Raw genomic sequence first — 21,812 nt, 5'->3', positions numbered from 1 at the left:
GTTACATTTTTGTATTAGGCTAATGCAGATGATGGTGGCCTTGGGCTAGAGTGACAGCAAATGAGATGGAGAGAAGAGGACAGATATGAGGTATATTTGAGATATAACCAGTGGCCAGCTTCTAAACTTTTTCCATGCCAACAGGTGTGATATGATATCTCATCACACAACAGGTGTGATGTTTTAACTAATTTTCATTCCTCTGATTACTAATGAGTCTGAACATTTCTTTCTTTCTTTTTTTTTAAAGATTTTATTTATTTATTTGAGAGAGAGAGAATGAGAGACAGAGCACGAGAGGGAAGAGGGCAGAGGGGGAAGCAGACCCCCCGCCGAGCAGGGAGCCCGATGTGGGACTCGATCCCGGGACTCCAGGATCATGACCAGAGCCGAAGGCAGACGCCCAACGACTGAGCCACCCAGGCGCCCCTATTATTTCTTTTAAAGTAATCTCTACACCCAACACAGGGCTTGAACTCATAACCCCAAGATCAAGAGTCACACACTCTACCAACTGAGCCAGCTAGGCACTCCAAGTCTGAACATTTTTTTTTTTATTTAAAGATTTTTTTTTTAAATTTATTTATTTGAGAGAGAGAGAGAGTGAGAGAGAGAGCACAAGAGGGGGTAGGGTTAGAGGGAGAAGCAGACTCCCCGCCAAGCAGGGAGCCTGATGTGGGACTCGATCCCGGGACTCCGGGATCATGACCTGAGCCGAAGGCAGTCGCCTAACCAACTGAGCCACCCAGGCGCCCAAGTCTGAACATTTCTTAATGACCTTTTGAGTTTCTTCTTTTTTAACTGCTTATTCACACCCATTGCCTATTTTTTTCTATTGGGGTTGCTCTATTTTTCTTGCTTATGGTTTCTTGTATATTGCAGATATCAATTCCTTGTCAGCTTTATACATTTCAGTTGTCTTCTTTTCTTCCATGGTCTATTTTGTCCTTTACCGAACATAAATCCTTAATTTGGACAGATCAGTTCATCAAACCAACCAACCAACCATACAGTCACCTTTCGAAATTACCAGATATATCAGTCTGGGTTCAATCAGGAGAAAGGAACCACACAGTCATTTGAACAGAGAAGATTTTATTTATTTAAAGACTTATTAACTATAACAGAGCATTGGAGTAATAAGGGGATTGACTAATAAAGAAGTAAAAAGAACTCTAAAATAAAATAGGATTAGCAATATAAGGAACAGCCACTACCTCTAGGGTTGAGATAAACTGTCTAATGAAGATCACCCCAGAGCTGACGTGCAGACCTTGTCAGACAGGATGTGCCCGTGGCTCACTAGATGGCAGGGAAGTGGCTGTGGTGCTGCGATAGCAGAAGCTACCAGAAATCTACCTTGTACGGTACTGGGGAAAGTCATTTGTGGGGAGGTGTCTCAGAAGAGGCACTCTACTACCAACCACCTGAGGGGGTGCCAAGAGAAGTTTCTGGCTGTTAGCTACCATAAACTGAAAAGGCCACGTGCTGAAGAAGCCCTGTACTTTGCTGGAGCCAAACACTGGAGAAGCCGCGCACAGCACAAAAGCCTGACTAACTGAAACACTACAACAGGAAACAAAACCTTTTCCTCCTGCAATATCTCTCTGGTGCCCTCTACTGACACATCTTAATATCTGCCAGCTGATAAAGGATCTATTTAAAAGGGTGCAAATCATTTCACAGAGCAGGCAAAAAGGATAAATTTGGAACTGAATGGCATACTAGGGAATCTTCTCATTATTTTCAAAGCTTATAAAAAAGGTAAGTAAGCAAACATCTATCCTGCCTTTTCTATACAAACGGTACTTCATACAACATACCAAAACTTACGACATACTTGCATTAAAAAAGAAGTGCCGGGACTCCCCGGCGCCGGAATTTCCGGCTGGCGCCACCACTTTGGCTTCCCGACCTTGGGCTACTACTGCTGGTCACTGACTGCAGCCTCTCCGTGCGGTCATGTCTGTGCCTATACCGCAGCTGCTGAGGGGTCTCACAGGCTTCACCCCGTGGCTCCCGGTGCAGCATGCCCTGATCCATTCCAAGCCACCGCGGGAGGGGCTCGGGACCATGGATGACTCCATTGGGCTCACCTCCTGCTTCCTGTTTCCTCCTGCCATCAGGCTGGGTCCTGTCACATCTGGAGTGCTACAAGAAACGGGAGTGAAGGGGGCTGTCCTGTCCCTCACCCTGTGACCTGACCACCCCTGGCCTCTCCTGATCATGTCTGCTGCATTCCTGAACGGCCTTCCCAGGATCGTGTCCTTCAATTACCTCTTCTGCAATCATGACCTCTCGATTTCTCCTTGGTGACATCCTCAGACCACATATATTGGTGTATAAGGCCCTACTCGGTAAGGCCCTCCTTATAAAAACAAAGTCTATTTAAATCTTTAAAAAAAAAAAAAAGTCCAGAGGTGCCTGGGTGGCTCAGTCGCTTAAGCATCCAGCTCTTGATTTCAGCTCAGGTCATGATCTCAGGGTTGTGAGACTGAGCTGGGCATCCGGTTCCACTCTCAGCAGGAAGTCTGCTTAAGATTCCCTCTCCCTCTCCCTCTGCATCCCCCCTCCATAATAAATAAATAGGTCTTTAAAAAAATAAAAATAAAAATAAATAAAAAGTCCAGACACTGTAATATTCGCTAAGAAGAAATGAGCTGTCAAGCCATGAATAACACATGGAGGAAACATAAATGCATATTACTAAATGAAAGAAACCAATCTGAAAAGGCTATATTATATGATTCCAACTATATGACATTCTGGAAAAGGCAAAACTATGGTTATGGTAAAAAGATCAGTGGTTGCCAGGGCTCAGGGGGAAGGGAAGGATGAATGGTCAGAGCACAGAGGATTTTAGGGCAGTGAAACTATTCTTTATGATACAATGATGGTTACATTATCTAAATCCATAGAAAGTACACCAAAAGTAAACTCTATGTAAACTATGGACTTTGGGTGATAATAAGGTGTCAGTGTAGGCTCATGGATTATAACAAATGTACCACTGTGGTGTGGGATGTCTATAATGGGGGAGGTTGTGCATGTGTGGGGACAGGGCATACATGAGAATTCTTCGTACTTTCTGCTCAAATCTGTTGTGTTTCAAAACTGCTCCGAAAAATAAAGTTTATTAATTAAAAAAAAGATCTCAAATCAACAGCTTAACCTTCTACCTTAAGAAACTAGAAAAAGAGCAAACTAAACTAAAACAAGTAGAAGGAAGGAAACAATAAAGGTTAGAACAGAAATAAAAATAGTAAACAACAAAACAAAGTAGTTCACTAAATAAAAAGAACAAAATTGACTAACTTTTAGCTAGACTGACAAGAAAAAAAAAGAAAAAAACTCAAATTATTAAAATTAGGAATCAAAGAGGGGACATTATTATTGACCTTAAAGAAATAAGAATTATAAGGGAATCCTATGGACAACTTTATGCTAACAAATTAGATCACCTAGATGACATGGACAAATTCCTAGAAACACACAAACTACCAAAACGGACTCAAGAAAAATAGAAAAATCTGAATAGACTTATAGCAAGTAAAGAGATTTTTTTTTTTTTTTTTTTTTTAAAGATTTTTTATTTATTTATTTGAGAGAGAGAATGAGAGACAGAGAGCACAAGAGGGAAGAGGGTCAGAGGGAGAAGCAGACTCCCTGCCAAGCAGGGAGCCCGATGCGGGCTCGATCCCGGGACTCCAGGATCATGACCTGAGCCGAAGGCAGTCGCTTAACCAACTGAGCCACCCAGGCGCCCAAGAGATTTAATTAATAATAAAAAAGCTTCCCACAAAGCCCAGGCCCAGATGGCTTCACTGGTAAATTCTACCATATATTCAAAGAATTGACACCAATCCTTCACAAACTCTCCCTAAAAATAGAAGAGGAGGGAATATGTCCCAACTCATTCTCTGGATTGCCTTAGGGCAATCACTGCCTAGCTCTCCATTTGTAGAAATTGATGGCAACAGCCCAGACTGCTTGTCCATGAGAATGGAGTCAAACTGATCAGGCATCCTAGGGCAGTGGTTCTTAATTCTGGCTACATATAAAAACTACCTGGGGAGCTTTTAAAAATCCAAGTGCTCACACCATATTCAGATCTATTATATTAGAATCTATGGGGGTAGGAAAATATAAAAGGAAAGCTATGGGAGATGAATAGAGGTTGAAGTGCCAAGCTTTTACTCTCTTACTGGATCTGATCTCCTCCACCCTTGCTAAACTGCTGGAGCTGACAGATTACAACTCAAGGAGACCACCTGCACTCAACTCTGCTTCAGAGATGCTGACTGGTGGCAGCTATAGGAGTGATCATCAAAGACTATGCTGTGCCTGGGACTGACTCTATCACAGGACTCATCTTCTCCACTTTCCTTAAATTCACTAAGATTGACATAGACCAAGGCCTGGCCTTTGGTCTTTTCTGAGTACAGCAAGAATTAGCAGAATGATAAAGGTGTTAAGGAATCTCCAGGGAAAGGTATGGTCAGAAGCAGGGAATCATGACTTTATGGTGGAAATGGGGGAACTGGAAGCAATCATTGCAGCCTAACAATGAAAAGTGGGATATAGCACAGAGAGAGGCTGCAGAGAAATTTTGGGGACTTTTATTGGCAAGTGACAAGAACCCAACGTCAACTAGTTTAAGCAGAAAACGGGGTTCGCTGGCAGAATTCTCAGAGAGTTCACAGAATTAAAGGAAGAGTTGCAGAGACTTGGAGCACTCTGGGGGTCTCAAAGATCAGAAGTCAGGCCTCAGTGCCATGAGGATTCTTTCATTCGGCCTCTCGTCTTGTCTCCTCTCTGGCCTCAACATCTCAAGCTTCTCATACTGACAAAGACTTTGGGAGAGTAGGGGAAGAAAGTATTTCCCCTAAGTTTCCATTTAGAAAATTCAAAGGAAGAACTTCCAACAGGCACAGCCTGGTCACAAGCCCACTCTCATAGCTTGGAAGAATAAGGGTAGGGCTACTCTAATTGGTATTTTTGCAATAATCATATGGTTATATTGGGGGAGGCAGTTCTGTAAAAGAAAGAAAATGTTGGGGCGCCTGGGTGGCTCAGATGGTTAAGCGTCTGCCTTCGGCTCAGGTCATGATCCCAGGGTCCTGGGATCAAGTCCCGCATCGGGCTCTCTGCTCCTTGGGAGCCTGCTTCTCCCTCTGCCTCTCTCTCTCTCTGTCTCTCATGAATAAATAAATAAAAATCTTTAAAAAAAAAAAAAAGAAAGAAAATGTTGGGGCACCTGGCTGGCTCAGTGAAAAGAGCATGTAAGTCTTGATCTCAGGGTCATGAGTTTGAGCCCCCCACTGGGTGCAGAGACTCCTTAAATGAATAAATAAAAACTTAAAAAGAAAATTTCTCCATCTTAAAAAAAAAAAAAAGGAAGCAAAGTTGTTTTTTTTTTTTTTTTAAGATTTATTCATGAGACAAAGAGAGAATGAATGGGGGTGGTAGTGGCAGAGGGAGAGAACATCCAAGTAGACTCCCACTGAGCATGGAGCCCGATGTGGGGCTCAATCCCGAAACCCTGAGATCGTGAACTGAGCTGAAACCAAGAGCTGGATGCCCAACTAACTGAGCCACCCAGGCGCCCCCCCTTTTTTTTAAGATTTTATTTTTTAAGTAATCTCTACACCAAACATAGGCTCAAACTTACAAACCCAAGATCAAGAGTCACATGCTTTACTGACTGAACCAGCCAGGTACCCCAAAGAATGTTGTTCTGAAAAGACTAAGCAATAAAACATTACAGAGAGGTAGAGGCCAAGTCACAGGCAGCTTTGTATGTCTTACTGGAGGTGTCAGGGAACCATAAAAGACTTTAAGTAGTGATTAGGTCAGATTTGTATTTTAGAAAGATAAATATAGCTGTATGTGATGAATGGGCTCAAGGAAGTCAAACTACGCATGAAGAGAAAGCAAGTCATTAATTCCAAAATACACTTAAAGAGTTAAAAGCAGTGTTTGATGATTAATTGAATGTGTAGGGTGAGGCAAAATGTAGGCATCAAGGATAACTCAAGAGCTTTCTGTTTTGAATGATGGAGGATAATGGTTCCATTAGCTGAGACAGGGAAAACAGGAGACTCAGGTCTGAGGGAAAGATAATGGTTGTCTTGGCCATTTGAATATCAAGTGTTTGCTGGCTTTGGGAACATCCAAATAATTGCTAGGCAAACAGCTGCATGTGAATAGGATTCTGAAACTCTGGGGCAAGATCTGGGATAGATGTATAGATTTAGAAGTCAGCAGTTAAAGCCATGAGAATAGTTGGCTCAGTAAATATAAGTGATCAGAGAAAGAAGTATGGTAGATAAAGGTTAGAATCCTGAGGAGCACCAACATTACAGAGTTGGAGAGATGAGGATTTCAGATGGGAGTCTTAGAGAAAATAGGAGTAACAGGAAAACCAGAGTGTGTTGTCACAAAAACCAAGGCAGAAATTTTGTTAGAATGATTGCTCACTGGTATCCAATGCACTAAAGAGGTCTGGTTGGAGGACAAAGTATCACCCATTAAAATTGGCAATATATGGGACACTGATAACATTGGCAAGATAAGAAATAGAGCAGGAATGTTTGCCAAGAGTGAATCCCAAGATAATAAGCTTAATTTGGATGTCAGATTTTAGGTAATGGTGGGACATTTAATTAGGAATGCCCAGGACTGAAAAGAAGAATGAAGAAAGAGGTCTAGGCTAGTGACAGTTATTTTGAATCCTTAGTGCACAGGTAATACTTAAAATCTTGGGTGTGATATATTTCAAGAATATATCTTTTGATATATCTCAAATCCAAGACTGAAACTGTAGTGGAAGAAATATTTAAAGAGCTGAGTGAGAAATTATAGAGAAGCCAAGGACAGCTTCAAGAAGGTAATGATGAATAGCACAATGTTCGATCCCATTGGAAGGTTTCTTGAGAGGGTGAGATTAGTCCCCACTAATGGATCATTAAAGACTCTGAAATTGGGCAGGAATTTGGACTGGCTGTAGCACTTCTGGCACCTCCCAAGAAAAGAATGAAGCTCCTATTTTTGTTGTTGTTAACAGCCCTCATATGAGAATAGCAAGTTGCAAAGTATAGTTAACACTTGAACAATGTGGGGTATAGGGCACAGTTGAAAATCTGCATATAAATTTTAACTCCCCCCAAACTATACCAATAGCCTACTGTTGACCAAAAGCCTTACCAATAACATAAAAAAACTAACACATATTTTGTATGTTATATGTATTATATACTGTATTCTTACAATAAAGTAAGCTACGGAAAAGAAAATATTATTAAGAAAATCACAAAGAAGAGAAAATACATTTACAATCTTGTACTGTAAAAAATCCATGTAGAAGTGTATTGTGTTCAAACCTGTGTTATTTAAGGGTCAACTATACTCATGACTATTACCTCAATTATTCCTCACAAAAGCCTTGTGAGGTAAGCATGATTATACTAATAAGGAAACAGAAGTTTAACAAAGTGAGTAGGCTGCTTAGAAGTTATTAGACAGTAGACCAGGGCCCAGGCCTGGATTGTTCTTTGTTCCTTCCTCTGATGCTAGCACTTAAATTTGATTTCTGTAGTGGAGTTTTTAGGTGAATCAACATTAAAATTATATTAAGTTTTTTTCTGTACTAGAGGTTTTAGGCTGAAGTGATATTATTAAAATTACATCCTTTTGAAAAATATTTATTGAGTATAAATAAATGTCCTATACATTAAATATCAAGAAATAGTCATTATTGATTACAAGTCAGGCTGTAATACTGAGGGAACCACAGAGTCAAAATATCCACTCATGATACAGTAGTGATAATTCATTCCAGTATCAGACATAGTAATGATTTACTCACAAGACACAACAAAACCCATCAAAAAAGGCTATCACTTTAACCAACCTATAATACCACAATAGAAAATAGTTTTGAATCATAGAATGAACAGTCCCAATAATCTCATCTTTGTCTTATCAATTTGTCAGGTCAATTTGAGATTGTGGAGTTATACGATCTTAGAATTTCAAGATTCCATTTCCTTGGTTTTATTTCAAATTATTATTAATAAATGAAAACAAGTCATACATAGTCACTGATACTTGTAAGTAAGTTAGTCTTTCATAAGAGAAAGGAAATAAAAATTTAGTATGAAGAAAGCATCCCCCAAACAATGAATCTCTTTACAGAAAAAAATGAAAGAGCAATATAATTAAACTTTCCTTTGAAGAAAGGAAAGAAACCTAAATCTGTTATGGTAAATTTGGAAAGATAAATATTTCCTAGTCCCACAATATGTGTTTATTTTACATGATGTACTTGAATGACACAAGTCTATGAAGCAGGGATCTGTGGCAATCCAAATTCATCCACCAGGACTCCATCCTGTGAAAAGAAAGCAATGTTCAGTGCCACTGTTTTTCAACTGATAAAACAAATGACTACAAATATTTAGTAGTCAAAACTCATTTCTGAGTGTTTAACCAATGAACATCAAAATCCCCGAGAAGATGAGAAGGCATTTTCATGAAAGGTAAAGGGGGACGTGATAAACCAAGAAAAGACTGGAAAAGCTCAAAATGGGTGGTTGTTTGCAGGGTAAAAGAAGAGTGAGAGAAACAGACACTTAAGAGTAAACCCGGGCGGGGGGCGGTGCCTGGGTGGCTCAATTGGTTGAGCAGCTGCCTTTGGCTCAGGTCATGATCCCAGGGTCCCGGGATCAGGTCTTGCATCGGGCTCCCTGCTCAGCGGGGAGCCTGCTTCTCCCTCTGCCTGCCACTCCCCCTGCTTGTGCTCTCTCTCAAATAAATAAAATCTTTAAAAAAAAAAAAAAAAGAGTTAACCTAGGAAGGGGAAGTAGGAGCTGGGAACGTCTGGGAGGAAAGGCTGAGGAGTTAGTCCCTGCCTCCAGATTCCCATTTTCACTCTGATTCCTTTTTTTTTTTTTTAAAGATTTTATTTATTTATTTCAGAGAGAGAGAATGAGAGAGAGCACATGAGAGGGGGAGGGGCAGAGGGAGAAGCAGACTCCTTGCCGAGCAGGGAGCCCGATGCGGGACTCGATCCTGGGTCTCCAGGATCATGACCTGAGCCGAAGGCAGTCGCTTAACCAACTGAGCCACCCAGGCGCCCTTCACTCTGATTCCTAAAGTGAACCACTACCTTCTGCAGCTTCCCAGTCCTTAAAGGAGCAGTGCCCTAGGACAGGCAGTTACTTCCACATTGTACTTTACTACAAACTTATAGGCAGTGATACCACTATCAATTAAGAAACTATACCTCAACAGCACATTTAACTCAGGAATCTGTGACAAATAGAAGATGGAAACATAGATGCTACAGGGTATTGACAAGGTGAGTTGTGGTAGGTAGCATTAATAAAAATTATTTCAGGTAGGGGTGCCTGGGTGGCTCAATCGTTGAGCGCATCTGCCTTCGGCTCAGGTCATGATCCCAGGGTCCTGGGATCAAGCCCCGCATAAGGTTCCCTGCTCCATGGGAGGCCTGCTTCTCCCTCTCCCACTCCCCTTACTTGTGTTCCCTCTCTCGCTGTCTCTCTGTCAAATAAATAAATAAAATCTTTTTTTTTTTTTTTAAGATTTTATTTATTTATTTGAGAGAGAGAATGAGACAGAGAGAGAGAGCATGAGATGGGGGAGGATGAGGGAGAAGCAGACTCCCCGCTAAGCAGGGAGCCTGATGCGGGACTCGATCCCGGGACTCCAGGATCATGACCTGAGCCGAAGGCAGTCGCTTAACCAACTGAGCCACCCAGGCGCCCAATAAATAAAATCTTTAAAAAAAAATTATTTCAGGTATGCTCAAAAAAACCAACCTATGTGCCTGGAACCTTGAAATGGTCAGAGGAAGGGGTGGTGAGGTGGGGTAGAATGGGCAGTAGAGAAAGGTAAGATTACCCTAGACTCAAGGAGGAAAGGAGGGGTACAGTAGGGGAAGATGCACATTCACAGAAATTAGCTAGAAGGACCTGAGAAACTACCTACTCCCTACCTTTCGCTCCCTACATTTCATAGGTGGGAAAAACTGATGAAGTTCAGACAGAAAACAAGGATTTCTAATTTGCTCCAAGTTGGGGTGCCTGGGTGGCTCAGTTGGATGCTGAGCATCTGACTCTTGGTTACGGCTCAGGTCATGATCTCAGGGTTGTCCAGCTCTGCGCTGAGGGGGAGTCAGCTTTGGGATTCTCTCTTTCTGCACCCCCACCCGCTCTCTCTCTCAAATAAATAAATCTTTTTTTTTTCTTTATTTGCTCCAAGTCATAGAGTGAATAAAGGCAGAGCTGAGGAGATTGGCTCTCACTCAAGGGTTCTGCACACTCAATGTGCACGTTGGGAGATAATGCAAACACAGGATAAATGGCAATAGAAAAAAAATGACATTTACACGAGGAACTAAGATAGAGTGAACAGGATTTCATAAGTAACAAAATTTTATCTGTTTATAATAATGACAACCATGTGGCTTTGGATAGGGCTTTCAGTTCGCCATACAAGATCTAACTTGGTCTATACAACAATTATGTGAGATAATTATAATTATCTGCATGTCAAAGATACAAGGAACAGAAAAGTTCAAAACAGTTAAGTGATTTGCCAAGTCTCACAGTCAGTTAGTGGCGGGGCTGAGACTTAAACCCAGGTATCCTGATTCTTTACCTTGTTAAGTGAGAATCTTTCTATATTAAGTCTTATACTTAATTAATCTTTATTAAAAAAAAATCCACCCTACAATTAAGCAGTGTGTATGGAGGACAGAACTTTCTTTCATGTTGTTGCCCAGCATGGTTCATGCATGTGTTAGTGATACTTTTCCAGGAAATGCTATCTAAAACCTATAAATGGAACCTAGTACAAGTTCATAATTAAATTATACAAATTGTTAATGTAGAAAAATACTCCTGGGCCTCCGTGACACAATGTACACAGCCTGTCCACAGTTTAATATTAGCAAGGGGTCCCAAAATAATGACTGAGACAATCTTTCCTTGTTCTAACTTAAGGACTACCTTGTAGATTCCCAAACTGGTGATTAAGCATAAAACCTTTACATTTTGCATAGCTAACAGAAAGAGAAAAAGCTTTCACCTTATTCTTTGTGTCAGTGGGAACACCTTCTGGAATTGCAGGTGCAGATGCTGCTTCATCCAAGTAAGAGCTGTCTTCGTCGGCCAGAAGCTCATCACCCAGTGCATCCAACTCTGATATTGAAAAAGTCAACATTTCACTAAAATTTACACAAGAAAATTGGCAGCTAATGTTAAGAAAGTTAGATAAATTATTTGTTATAAGACAAAAATTTTAAAACAAAGAGAAAAGGATTATTAATTTCTATTTTCAAAATAAAAGATGACCATTATAAGAAACTTTCAAGGGAACTGATGTGGTAAAATCTATGAAAAACAAAAACCAAACTAAAACAAACAAAACAACCATTCCCCACAGGTTTACAAGGTCCTAGTCTTCATGAGAAGAGTCTAGAGCTATCGCTTGGCCAATTCAAATTAGAAAATTTGGACAATAACAAATATACAAAATTTTCTCTCATTTATTGATGAACTTGAAAGAAGGCAGTGAAAGAAAGCAAGAGATTGTTATACACTGATGATCATCACATGAAATCAGGCTTTAAAAACAAGTCTACGGTAAAGTGAGTTGGAAATGACCAAGAGAAATGACAATAGCAGGTAGAGATTCATCAGGGGAAACTCAGGATAGGAAATAAAGAAATTAATGTTTTAAGTATACAATATAGTGATTCAACAATTCTATACATTACCTAGTGCTCATCACGGATAAGTGCACTCTTAATTCCCTTCACCTATTTCTGCCATCCCCTCCCCACCCTTCTAGCACTTTGTTCTCTATAGTTAAGACTGTTTTTTCATCTTTTTCTTTGTTTCTTAAATTCCACATATAAGTGAAATCATCATGGTATTTGTCTTTCTCTGTGGGACTTATTTCACTTAGGATTATATCCTCTAGATCCAACCATGTTGTTGCAAATGGCAAGATTTCATTCTTTTTATGGCCAAGTAATATTCCACTGTGTATATATGTACCACATCTTCTTTACCAATTCATTTATGGATGGGCACTTGGGCTGCTTCCATATCTTGGCTATTAAAAACAATGCTGCAATAGACATAGGGGTGTATGTATTTTTTCAAATTAGTGTTTTCATTTTCTTCGGGTAAAGATTCCTCTCCCTGAGACCACTTAACAACCCCTCCCGTTTTTTTCCTGCTAACCCCTACTCATCCTTCAGGACCCATGCCTGTCTCCACTCCCAAGTAGGTTACATTCCCCAGCTATGTGCTCCACAGTACCCCATACTTCTCCTTCCCAACAGTTTGTGTTCTTGCTATTAATTATTTGAAACAAGCAGTTTCTTACACCTGGCTAGAGAAGCTTCATGAATGCAGGGACCGTATCCGCTTTCTTCAACGTTAAACCCCCAGCATCTAACACAGTACCTGGCATATGGCAGATGCACACTAAGTACTTGCCAGTGACTATTTCTTGATCTGCTTTGCTGTTCTGAGGGAGAGGACTCCAATAATAGGGAGAACAAAATCCAAAGAAAAATGGCAGGGAAAGGCAATAATTAGATACCAAGTACCAGGTCAGCAGAGACCTTTGCCCCAACTTTCCTCTGTAGCTTGTCCTTCCCAGAGTTGTTGGTGGAGGATGCAAATCTGACATGCCTGCCTCACAAGCTCTTTGCCCAGAGACTGTACCATAAACTAACTCTCACAGAACCCTCGCAGGAATTTTCTCTAGCATTTGGGAAAAGGTACCAGGAAATCACCCATTTCAGACTCTAAAACTTTTTCTTTCCTAATTGCTTTTCCCACAACATACCTGCTTCCAGGTCATCTTCATCTAATTCTGGGGTACCATAACTACGGCTCAGCGCTTCTTGGATTTCACTGGCATCTTCCATCATATCTTCTAGCTGGTCTTGTAAGTCCTTACAGAAATACATATGACAGCTTTCATTCATTTCTTACTATTTTCCTCTAACCACCCCCCACCCTATTCTCTCCTCTGAATCTTAGAAACAAGCAATTTAAAAAAAGATAATGTACATAAAATGCCAAGCACATACCAGTTCTCAACAATTGTTAGTTTCCTTCCCTTACCCCAGTCCTTGCCTAGTGATTGTTTTTAGTCAACAACTGAGCAGGTGCTCCTCTGAAGGATGGGTCTGAATAACTCCTGAATGCCCCTTCCAATTAAAAGTATAAGAGAGCCTTAGAGGGGAGGGGGTGGGGGGATGGGTTAGCCTGGTGATGGGTATTAAAGAGGGCACGTACTGCATGGAGCACTGGGTGTTATACGCAAACAATGAATCATGGAACACTATATCAAAAACTAATGATATAATGTATGGTGACTAACATAACATAATAATAAAAAAATAATAAAGCAAAAAAAAAGTATAAGAGAGCTTAATGAACTATCTAAAAACCACAAAACTGAAGATTCCCCTAAAAGTAACTGTGAATGCCAATGACCCACATAATCCTCCTTTTTGGTAATAAAATATAAACTCAAAAATAAAGAAGAATTAAATTGGGGCACCTGGCTGGCTCAAAGAGCATGCGACTCTTGATCTTGGGGTCGTGGGTTTGAAGACCACCCTAGGTATAGAGATTACTACAAAAATAGAAATAAACTTAAAAAAAAAAGAATTAAATTGGTGACCTTGCATTGAATTTAAGGTGCCTCATGGAAATCCAAAGTCCTATTGCAAGAACAGATGCCCATCAGCTCTCTGTCATTACAGAAAGTTTACCTAAAACATTAAATCCAGCAACATCTACACTATCAACATTTTCCTAGTTTATGGAGAAAAGCAGGTAATAGAGACAAGCAAATTAGTCTTTTTTTAAGTTTTATTATTTATTTATTAAAAGATTTAATTTATTTATTTGAGAGCGAGAATGAGAGACAGAGAGCATGAGAGGGGGGAGGGTCAGAGGGAGAAGCAGACTCCCTGCTGAGCAGGGAGCCTGATGTGGGACAAAAATATGGAACGCTTCACGAATTTACATGTCATCCTTGTGCAGGGGCCATGCTAATCTTTGTATTGTTCCAATTTTAGTATATGTGCTGCCGAAGTGAGCACGCAAATTAGTCTTCTTAAGTCAGCTAAAGACTGACTACACTGTGTAGGGAAAACAAACAGTAGTGCAAACAACTGGGTGATACAAAAAGTTCTACTAGGCCCACCCTGGATGGAGAAACAGAAATGGAATCAGGACAGGCTTGATATCTGAAACCAGGCTGGTGAAAATAATTGACTGAGAGCATAAGTCATCTGTGAATGATCTACCCATGATTAACTGGAAGACTACAAGGCCAGAAATAATGTAAAACCAATCTGAGAAGTGCTACAGCATAATATAGGGCAGCTAGTATAATGGTTAGGAGCACAGACTCTGGAATCAGACATATAAAAGCTCGAATTTTGCCTTACTTAATGAGAAAGTCCCTAAGCCATAATTTTCTCATCTGCAAAATGAGATTATTAATGGCCATACCTCAGAGGGTTTTGTAAGGCTTTACTGCAATAATACATGTAAAACACTAAGCACTTAATACTACGTATCTTCCACTGTGTTAAGGATATGCAGAGAGGGGCCGCTGGGTGGCTCAGTCGGTTAAGCATCTGCTTTCGGCTCAGGTCATGATCCTGAAGTCCTGGGATCGAGCCCCGCATCGGGCTCCCTGCTCAGCGGGGAGTCTGCTTCTCCCTCTCCCTCTACAGTTCCCCCTCTGCTTATCTTCTCTCATGCTCTCTCGCTCATGCTCTCTCTCTCAAATAAATAAAAAAAATCTTACAAAAAAAAAAAGGATATGCAGAGTAACAATGTGCTCGTCATAGACTTAAATTTCCACAGAAAGGGAACAGACTATTGTTGATAATGCAGAAAGTCCAAATTGGCACCATTTATCCTTCAGAATATTTAGAACAATGCAAAACATTTGAGAACTCCTCCGGGCCCCCAAAGTGGAGGTTTGTTTTTCCATTTAAAGGTGAAGAAGACAACACAGAGAGTAAAATGAAAAACACTTTAAAAAAAAGAAAACATTAAGCTTTTCTGTATTTTCAGTGCCCAAATACCACACTGTACGTATGTGACATTCTGCTGTACAGAGAAGCACTGGCTGAAACAAAAACTAAAAGAGAGTGAAAACACAGAGTAAGCTAATCAAGTCAAGTTTCTGCCATGAATCATATATCAAGACAAGTCTCCCCAAATCATTTATGGATAGGATTCCTTGAAATAGACTCTATGAAAGACACACGCACACACACACAATCATCACACAAAGAATTAACGGGTTCAATATTGGATAAACAACACAAAAGTAATATAAACAAATACAAGCACTAGACCTGATGTGCAGAAACTGAAAAAATAGGAAGGCTAGAAACAGAGAACATAGGCAAAATACCAAAAAATGAGTTATAAAACAATGAAAATGTTTTATGAAGTATTTTAGGAAAACAAATGATTCAAAATAGATAGCCCAACTGACAACAGACACAGACAGACACACAGGCCAAAAGGGAGAGAAAGAAGCTCTCCACCTGCCATATGGGCAAATCTACGAGGAGACAGGAAAAGGATAATTAGATAGGGAACCAGACAGACAACTGCAGATAAAAGATGGAGAGACGTACAAAACCCCCAGAAAGACCACAATTTCTGTTTTGACATTAAATAGCTCTAATTAAAACATAAGGAACCCTATAAACAGAAAACAAAATTCAGTTTCATTATATTACTAAATAGTATTGTACAAATAAGACAAATTTACTTGGAACATTTTCTCAGTCAATGTCCTGGAAGATGGTACTGAGCTTAACTCCCTGTGAGCAGAGACTGGTGCAGGATTAGAGAGACAGCCACGGGCAGTCCAAGGAGGGGTGCTCGAGAAAAGTCAGATGGGAGGAATGTCCTCACTTGTACTAAAGATCCACACTCCTGGAGAATACTCTTCAGAGGCAGTAAAATGCCAGGAAGATAGTAAATAACCAACAAATATGGCTTGAATCGGGCAGGACTGCTTTAGCTCCTTTAATAGTTTCTTGTTCATTTGTTCATCATCCATCAAAAACTTTCTGAACACCAACTATGGCCAGGCATTGTTCAAGGCCTAACAGTGAACAAAATCAAGTCCCTGCCCTCACGGAAAGAGACATTCTACTGGGGGTTGGGGGGAGGGTGGAGTGGCGTGATAAAGTCAGGAATACCACCATATGGCAGAAAGGCCTCTTTCCTCTGACCAGTCACCGCTCACTCCCTCTGCTATCTCCGCTTGCCATCTGGGCTGCTCACCTGACAGAGGTGAGAGGAGCCAAGTGCTTAGGGTTCACCTCCCAGCTAAAGACATGTTAATTTTAAGAATCTAATGACATTATTATTAAATATATAAAGAGAATTACTAGAAAAGGGAACCAGCTCTACTCCAGGAACTGTGTCAAACACCTGACATATACATCCTCATTTAACACTCGTGACAATCCTGGGAGATGGGTCGCAACATCACTACTTTACAATTCAGGAAACAGACTCAAAATCATTTAGTGAGTTAGAAGTAATGGGAAACTGGCGGCTTATTTACTGAGTGTCTATTATGTGCCAGGTATTGTGTGCACAGACACACCAGCTCATTTATTTCATCCTCACCATAACCATATATGGCATTAGGATCCTTGTGTTAACAAGGAATCAGAGTCATTTGGTATCCTTTCCCAAAGCTACTCTATTAGTAAATGGCAAGCGCAAGATTGAATCAGTCTTCTGTGTTCTTTCCATCACATACACATTCATTTGGATTCTTTCCAAAACTAGTGTACATTCTTGCAGAAACCAGTACACATCTCACCTCAATCTGGTCGATTTTCACTTGCTTGTATGCTTTCTTCATTTCCTTTACTCCCAGTTTCATAGCATCAACCTAAAAAAAGATAAGAGAGAACACAATGTCTTAAGAAGCCATGTTGGTGAAATTGTCTTTTAAATACTATGGGAAAAGAACAAAAGAGTAAAAAAATAAAATAAAATCATGGGAAAAGGTGCTATGGAAATACCGTGGTCTTGGTGTCCTTCAATGACTGGATGGTGTAATTGGCTTGTTCCATGTTAAATGACTGTTGGGCAAGATTGTCCCGCTGCTGCTCATACCTTTTTAGAATCAATTAAGAATGGTAAATGTGAGCCAGACAGAAATCCTCAGGAAGAAAGTATCTCCAACATTAAATAGGAATTTTCTTTAAAAAATTAAATACACAGAAAAACTGGCAAAAGCAATGTAATCCCTCTAATACAAATATCATCTGATGTACCCCTCCAGTCTTTTGTCTTTGTATCTTAGTTACGAGACTATTTTCCACTTAATATTATAGCCTTTGCTGTTTTCTATGTTACTACATACTCTTAATATGTCTTTATGATGTTTCAAATGATTTCCTATGATAAATCCCCAAAAGTAGAATTCTTGGGGCAAAGGGTAGGACGATTTTTAAGGCTCTTCATACATATAACTAAACTGGTTTTCAGTAGACTGAACTTCTTGAGGATAGGTATTATTTTTTATTAATCTTATATCCATAATTAAGAAATTCACCGGGCCTGATGTAATACCTGGTGCTCAAAAATTTTTTTAAAAGATTTTATTTATTTATTTGACAGAGAGAGAGACAGTGAGAGAGGGAACACAAGCAGGGGGAGTAGAAGAGGGAGAAGCAGGCTCCCCGCTGAGCAGGGAGCCCAATGCGGGGCTTGATCCCAGGACTCTGGGATCATGACCTGAGCCGAAGGCAGATGCCCAACGACTGAGCCACCCAGGTGCCCTCCAAAATGCTTTTTTTAAAATAAAGTTTTATATCAAAGTATAATACTACCTCAAAGACTTATGTCCCTATGGTCTTTATACAATATTTGGAAACCGTCTAACTATCCAACCAGAAGAAAATTGGTCAATTCATGGTGTAGGCAAATGGTGGTAGAATTATCACCACCCCATTAAAGTTTCCAAAGAATGTATAAAAGGGGAAAAAAATGTATAAAAGGAGAGAAATGCTCATGATATAATGTGAAGTGGAAAGGGACAACCTATATTTACACAATACAATTTTTCTTCTAAAAAGCTATATGCACAGATTCCATACAGGCACAAGCAGAGAAAAGAAACTAAGAAATCAGCATTCTAAAAATGGTTATTTCTGGTAGTAGGAATCTAGGTAAATGTTCTTTTCTTCTGTTCATGTTTATGTATTTTGCTAGCGTCTATGATGAATATACATTCCTTTTGTTAAAAAAAGTTACTTAAAAACTGCAGTGCTACCTACTAAGAAGGAACAGTTTTACCATGCTCTCACAACTATCATTTTTTCCCCCAATTTTGTCTAATTTAAAAGGAGGAAGGTGGTATCTGATAAAAAGACATTTTATTTTATTTTTTAAATTTTTATTGTTGTTAATCACCATACATTACATCATTAGTTTTTGATGTACTGTTCCATGATTCATTGTTTGTGTTGATAAAAAGACATTTTAAAAATAAAAATAGAGATATCAACAACATTTCTGGTTCCTTATAAGCTGCTTATATCTGACCCCTACAACCCTGCAGAAGGTCTCATCAGCTGGACAGCCCACAGGGGTAAGCACCAACGATGTTATTTGGCTTCTGCTCAAACACTGAGACATAGTCACCTAAAATAAATTAAGGACCCTTAAATCTATTCTGGTTGGGTGGGAACAGGTATTCAGGATTCTCAATTTTACAAACAAAAAGGCATACTCTAATAAATAATGGGAGAACCTACAGATCTGGGCAGTCCAATACAGAAGCCACTAGCCATATATGGCTACTTGTTAAAAATTAAACACTTTTCAAGTGCTCAAGAGCCACACGTGGCTAAGAGCTACTGTATTGAACAGCACAGATACAGAACATCTTTATCATAGCAAAAAGTTCTGTTCAGATGGACAGTGCTGTAACAGATAGTGCTCAACATGCAGGGGGAGAAAAACCCAGCTCACCGGATATGTAAATGAAATTTGCAACGAAATCAAGAATGCTTATAAAATACTATGAAAAACTGAAGAATATAAGACCATTTCCCTTTCAGTTAAACCTGCTGGAGGAAAGGAGGTTACACTTATAACTTACATCCGCTTTTGCTTTAAAACCCTCAAGGCTTTCTGTTTGACCATATTCTGGGGAGAAAAACAGATTTTATTTAAAAGAAGTAGAAAACACACATATAATAAAAGAAATCTCCCATATCTCGGACTTACATATCTACTTTCTTCTTCAAAGTCATAGACAGAGTGGCTCCTGGACTCTTCTTCACCTCCCAAGCATAGTCTTTAAGCCTCATCTTGTCTCTGTCTTTGAATCCCACATCTCAGGGTACTGAACTGCATTCTCTTTAGTGCATTGTCTCTCCATGGCCACCCATAATAGTGCCTATTTGTACATCCAGTTGCCTTAGGGAGATTCCCAACTTGGACTTCTTGCTATCCACTCAAACTCAACAGGCCCAAAATCCTCAACCTGCTCTCACCAATATTATTCACAATGGTCCCTCCAATCTCTCACTTGGTTAAGAACCTTTATATCAACCTTACATTTCCTCTCTGTCTCTTCATGCAGTCATCTTGTTACTGATTTTCAGAACTCACTTGCAAACTGATTTTCCTGTCATTTTCCTGACTGCCACCATGGTTTAGGCTTTCATCTCAAGTCTAGATGAGCTTTCCTGCCTCTGGTCATTCTTCATTCCATGCCATCCAACTAAGATGGCTGAGAAAAGCCTCTTGTCACTTCCCTTTCTATACTGTTCCATAAATCATTGTATTTGTCTCCTCCAATGAAGAAGGAAAAGCAGATATTACTCACAGATGATGATAATATCTAACATTTATTATTTATGAATGTTTCTATGTACCAGACACAGTGCTAGGTAGGTCACATGAATTACCTCATTTAATCCTCATACTATAAAGTAGGTGTCATTCCCATTTTACAGATAGGGAAACTGAGGTTCAGTGACGCTAAGTAACTTAGTTCAAATAGTTAATAAGTTACAGAGATGGGGAAAAAAGAAGGTAGTGCTATATCCACAGTTCATGCACTTAAATATGGTAATCTCTGTTTCTACCTAATAGAAGAGGAAAATAAGGTATTAAGTGACTTTATGACAGTCACAGCTAGTAGATAGTGATGGTGTTATTAATAGAATGCTGGTCTCCAGATGCTGTTCTGAGACTGCCACCTTCTCAGCAGAATGTATTAATTCCCCTGTACATGCTTCTGGACCAGTCACCAGCATCTTCTCTCCACCAGACTAAACCCCAGCCTTCCTCTCATATCAAGCTGCAAACCCTCCTCCCTGAAGGATACACCCTCACATGTTTTCTCCTTACCAGACTACTACTGGGCCTTACTTCCATAGGTGCTCAAATTAGGCTGTCGCAGCACGTTCTGCAGCTGCCGCCTACCTTACCTTGGCAGGACCCTCTCTCATCTTCTTGATCTGATCCTTATACTTCACGAGCTCAGCATCCAGTCGAGAAATCTTCTTGTCAATGGATTCTGCCCTGCTGTCCACCTTGAGAAAACAGACATAGTTAGGACAATACATTTACATGAGAAGGGGCAGGAGAGGAAAGAAGGGTGGGAAAGTGGTTCCCAACCAGGGGGAGATTACTAGTCAGAAACACTGGGAGGCTTTTATAAACTATACTCCACCCCTCAGATTCTCATATTCTAGGGCCCCTTTCAAGTGTGCTTGAGCAGAAAGAATTTGGAAATCACCGGGCTGAATCGACATTCTCCTACAATCAGAGACTAGTCAGGCTGGGGGCTCAACCAGGTGTGTGAAATGGGCTAGGGCTGTAAATCTAATGCTATTCGTTTAGATAGAGGGTGGTGGCTTAATGTGAGGGGCGAGTTCTGAATTTCCTATTACTGAGATCCAGGGTTGGGGTACGTATATGTTGACCTAGGATATCAAGTTGAGGATCCTGATGTGGGAGAGGGATGAAAAATAAAAGAGGGGAAAAGGGTCGGGCTGGACGAATGGGAAGGATGTGGGCCTATGGCTGGTTGGGGCAGGAGACGGAAAGAGCGAGTAAACACGGCAGCAAGCCTCAGAAGGGGTTGCGTGCAAGCAGGGTTAGGGGGTCCCTGGTGTGTGGCGTCAGGAATGACCTGGGTAACAGGAACGAAGGTGAGGTGGAGAGGGCCGAGGTGTCCGGAACCGAGAATGGAATGGAGGAGTAGGAGCCTGGAGCCGAGGGTGGGCGGGGTCGGGAGTGTCAGAGTCCCTGAGTCTAGTTATGCGTGGTCAAGTGCCCACCGTGCCAATGCAGTCAGTCAGGCTGGGCGGCGGAGCCTTGGGTTTCGCCTTCCCGAAGAATCGGTTCATCTTGGGCGGCCACGAAGAAAACCCAAACACTGGAGCAAGACTAGAAACGGAAGCAGAGGCACCTCCGCCTCCTCCTTGACTTCCGGCCCCCTCCCGCGCAAGCGCAATGTGCCTATTGGAGTTACCCGATCCTTTTTCCGGATTTTCAGCGCGACCTTCCGGGGAAGGAGAGCTCCGGGAGGGTGGAGGTGGCGGACAGTCAGCAGGGGCGTGGCCTCGGTGAAGGGCGTGGGGCGGGGTTCCAGTGAGTGGGGCGGGGCCTCGGTTGAGTGGGTGGGGCCGGGGCTGCTTCGGCGGAATACAGCGGGGCCAGAGCCAGGCCTGCTCT

The 21,812-nt window shown here is 40.8% G+C and overlaps 1 protein-coding gene, 1 non-coding gene and 1 pseudogene across 2 annotated transcripts; 1 reads left to right on the top strand and 2 right to left on the bottom strand.

Moving 5' to 3' along the window:
* Positions 1–759: 759 nt before the first annotated feature.
* LOC145717044 (cytochrome c oxidase subunit 8A, mitochondrial pseudogene) lies at positions 760–3,555 on the top strand (annotated as a pseudogene).
* Positions 3,556–7,687: 4,132 nt separating this feature from the next.
* Positions 7,688–21,590, bottom strand: CHMP5 (charged multivesicular body protein 5). The gene is made up of 8 exons (XM_081803066.1): positions 21,416–21,590; positions 20,561–20,665; positions 19,222–19,268; positions 17,135–17,228; positions 16,930–17,001; positions 12,889–12,997; positions 11,113–11,225; positions 7,688–8,392 (listed from the first exon to the last, which is right to left on the bottom strand). Exons 1-8 carry the CDS (start codon positions 21,482–21,484, stop codon positions 8,342–8,344), a joined length of 660 nt encoding a protein of 219 aa, XP_081659192.1. The 5' UTR covers positions 21,485–21,590; the 3' UTR covers positions 7,688–8,341.
* Positions 14,055–14,158, bottom strand: LOC115941378 (U6 spliceosomal RNA). Its single transcript, XR_004076131.1, has one exon. It is a non-coding gene; the product is annotated as a U6 spliceosomal RNA (small nuclear RNA).
* Positions 21,591–21,812: the final 222 nt, after the last annotated feature.

Source organism: Leptonychotes weddellii, chromosome 14, assembly GCF_054177405.1.
Source record: "Leptonychotes weddellii isolate Sample4059 chromosome 14, ASM5417740v2, whole genome shotgun sequence".
NCBI classification, from domain to species: Eukaryota; Metazoa; Chordata; class Mammalia; order Carnivora; family Phocidae; genus Leptonychotes; species Leptonychotes weddellii.
The sequence above is the reverse complement of the archived record's forward strand: the minus strand, read 5'-3'. Positions and strand labels throughout refer to the sequence as shown.

Bases quoted from the DNA above. Each gene is read 5' to 3' on its own strand.
- CHMP5 (XM_081803066.1), bottom strand. From the start codon at position 21,484: ATGAACCGATTCTTCGGGAAGGCGAAACCCAAGGCTCCGCCGCCCAGC. The intron at 20,666-21,415 runs GTGGGCACTTGA...TGTTTTCTCAAG, and splicing joins TGACTGACTGCATTGGCACG to GTGGACAGCAGGGCAGAATC. The intron at 17,002-17,134 runs GTATTTCCATAG...ATCTTTTTTTAG, and splicing joins TGAAGGACACCAAGACCACG to GTTGATGCTATGAAACTGGG.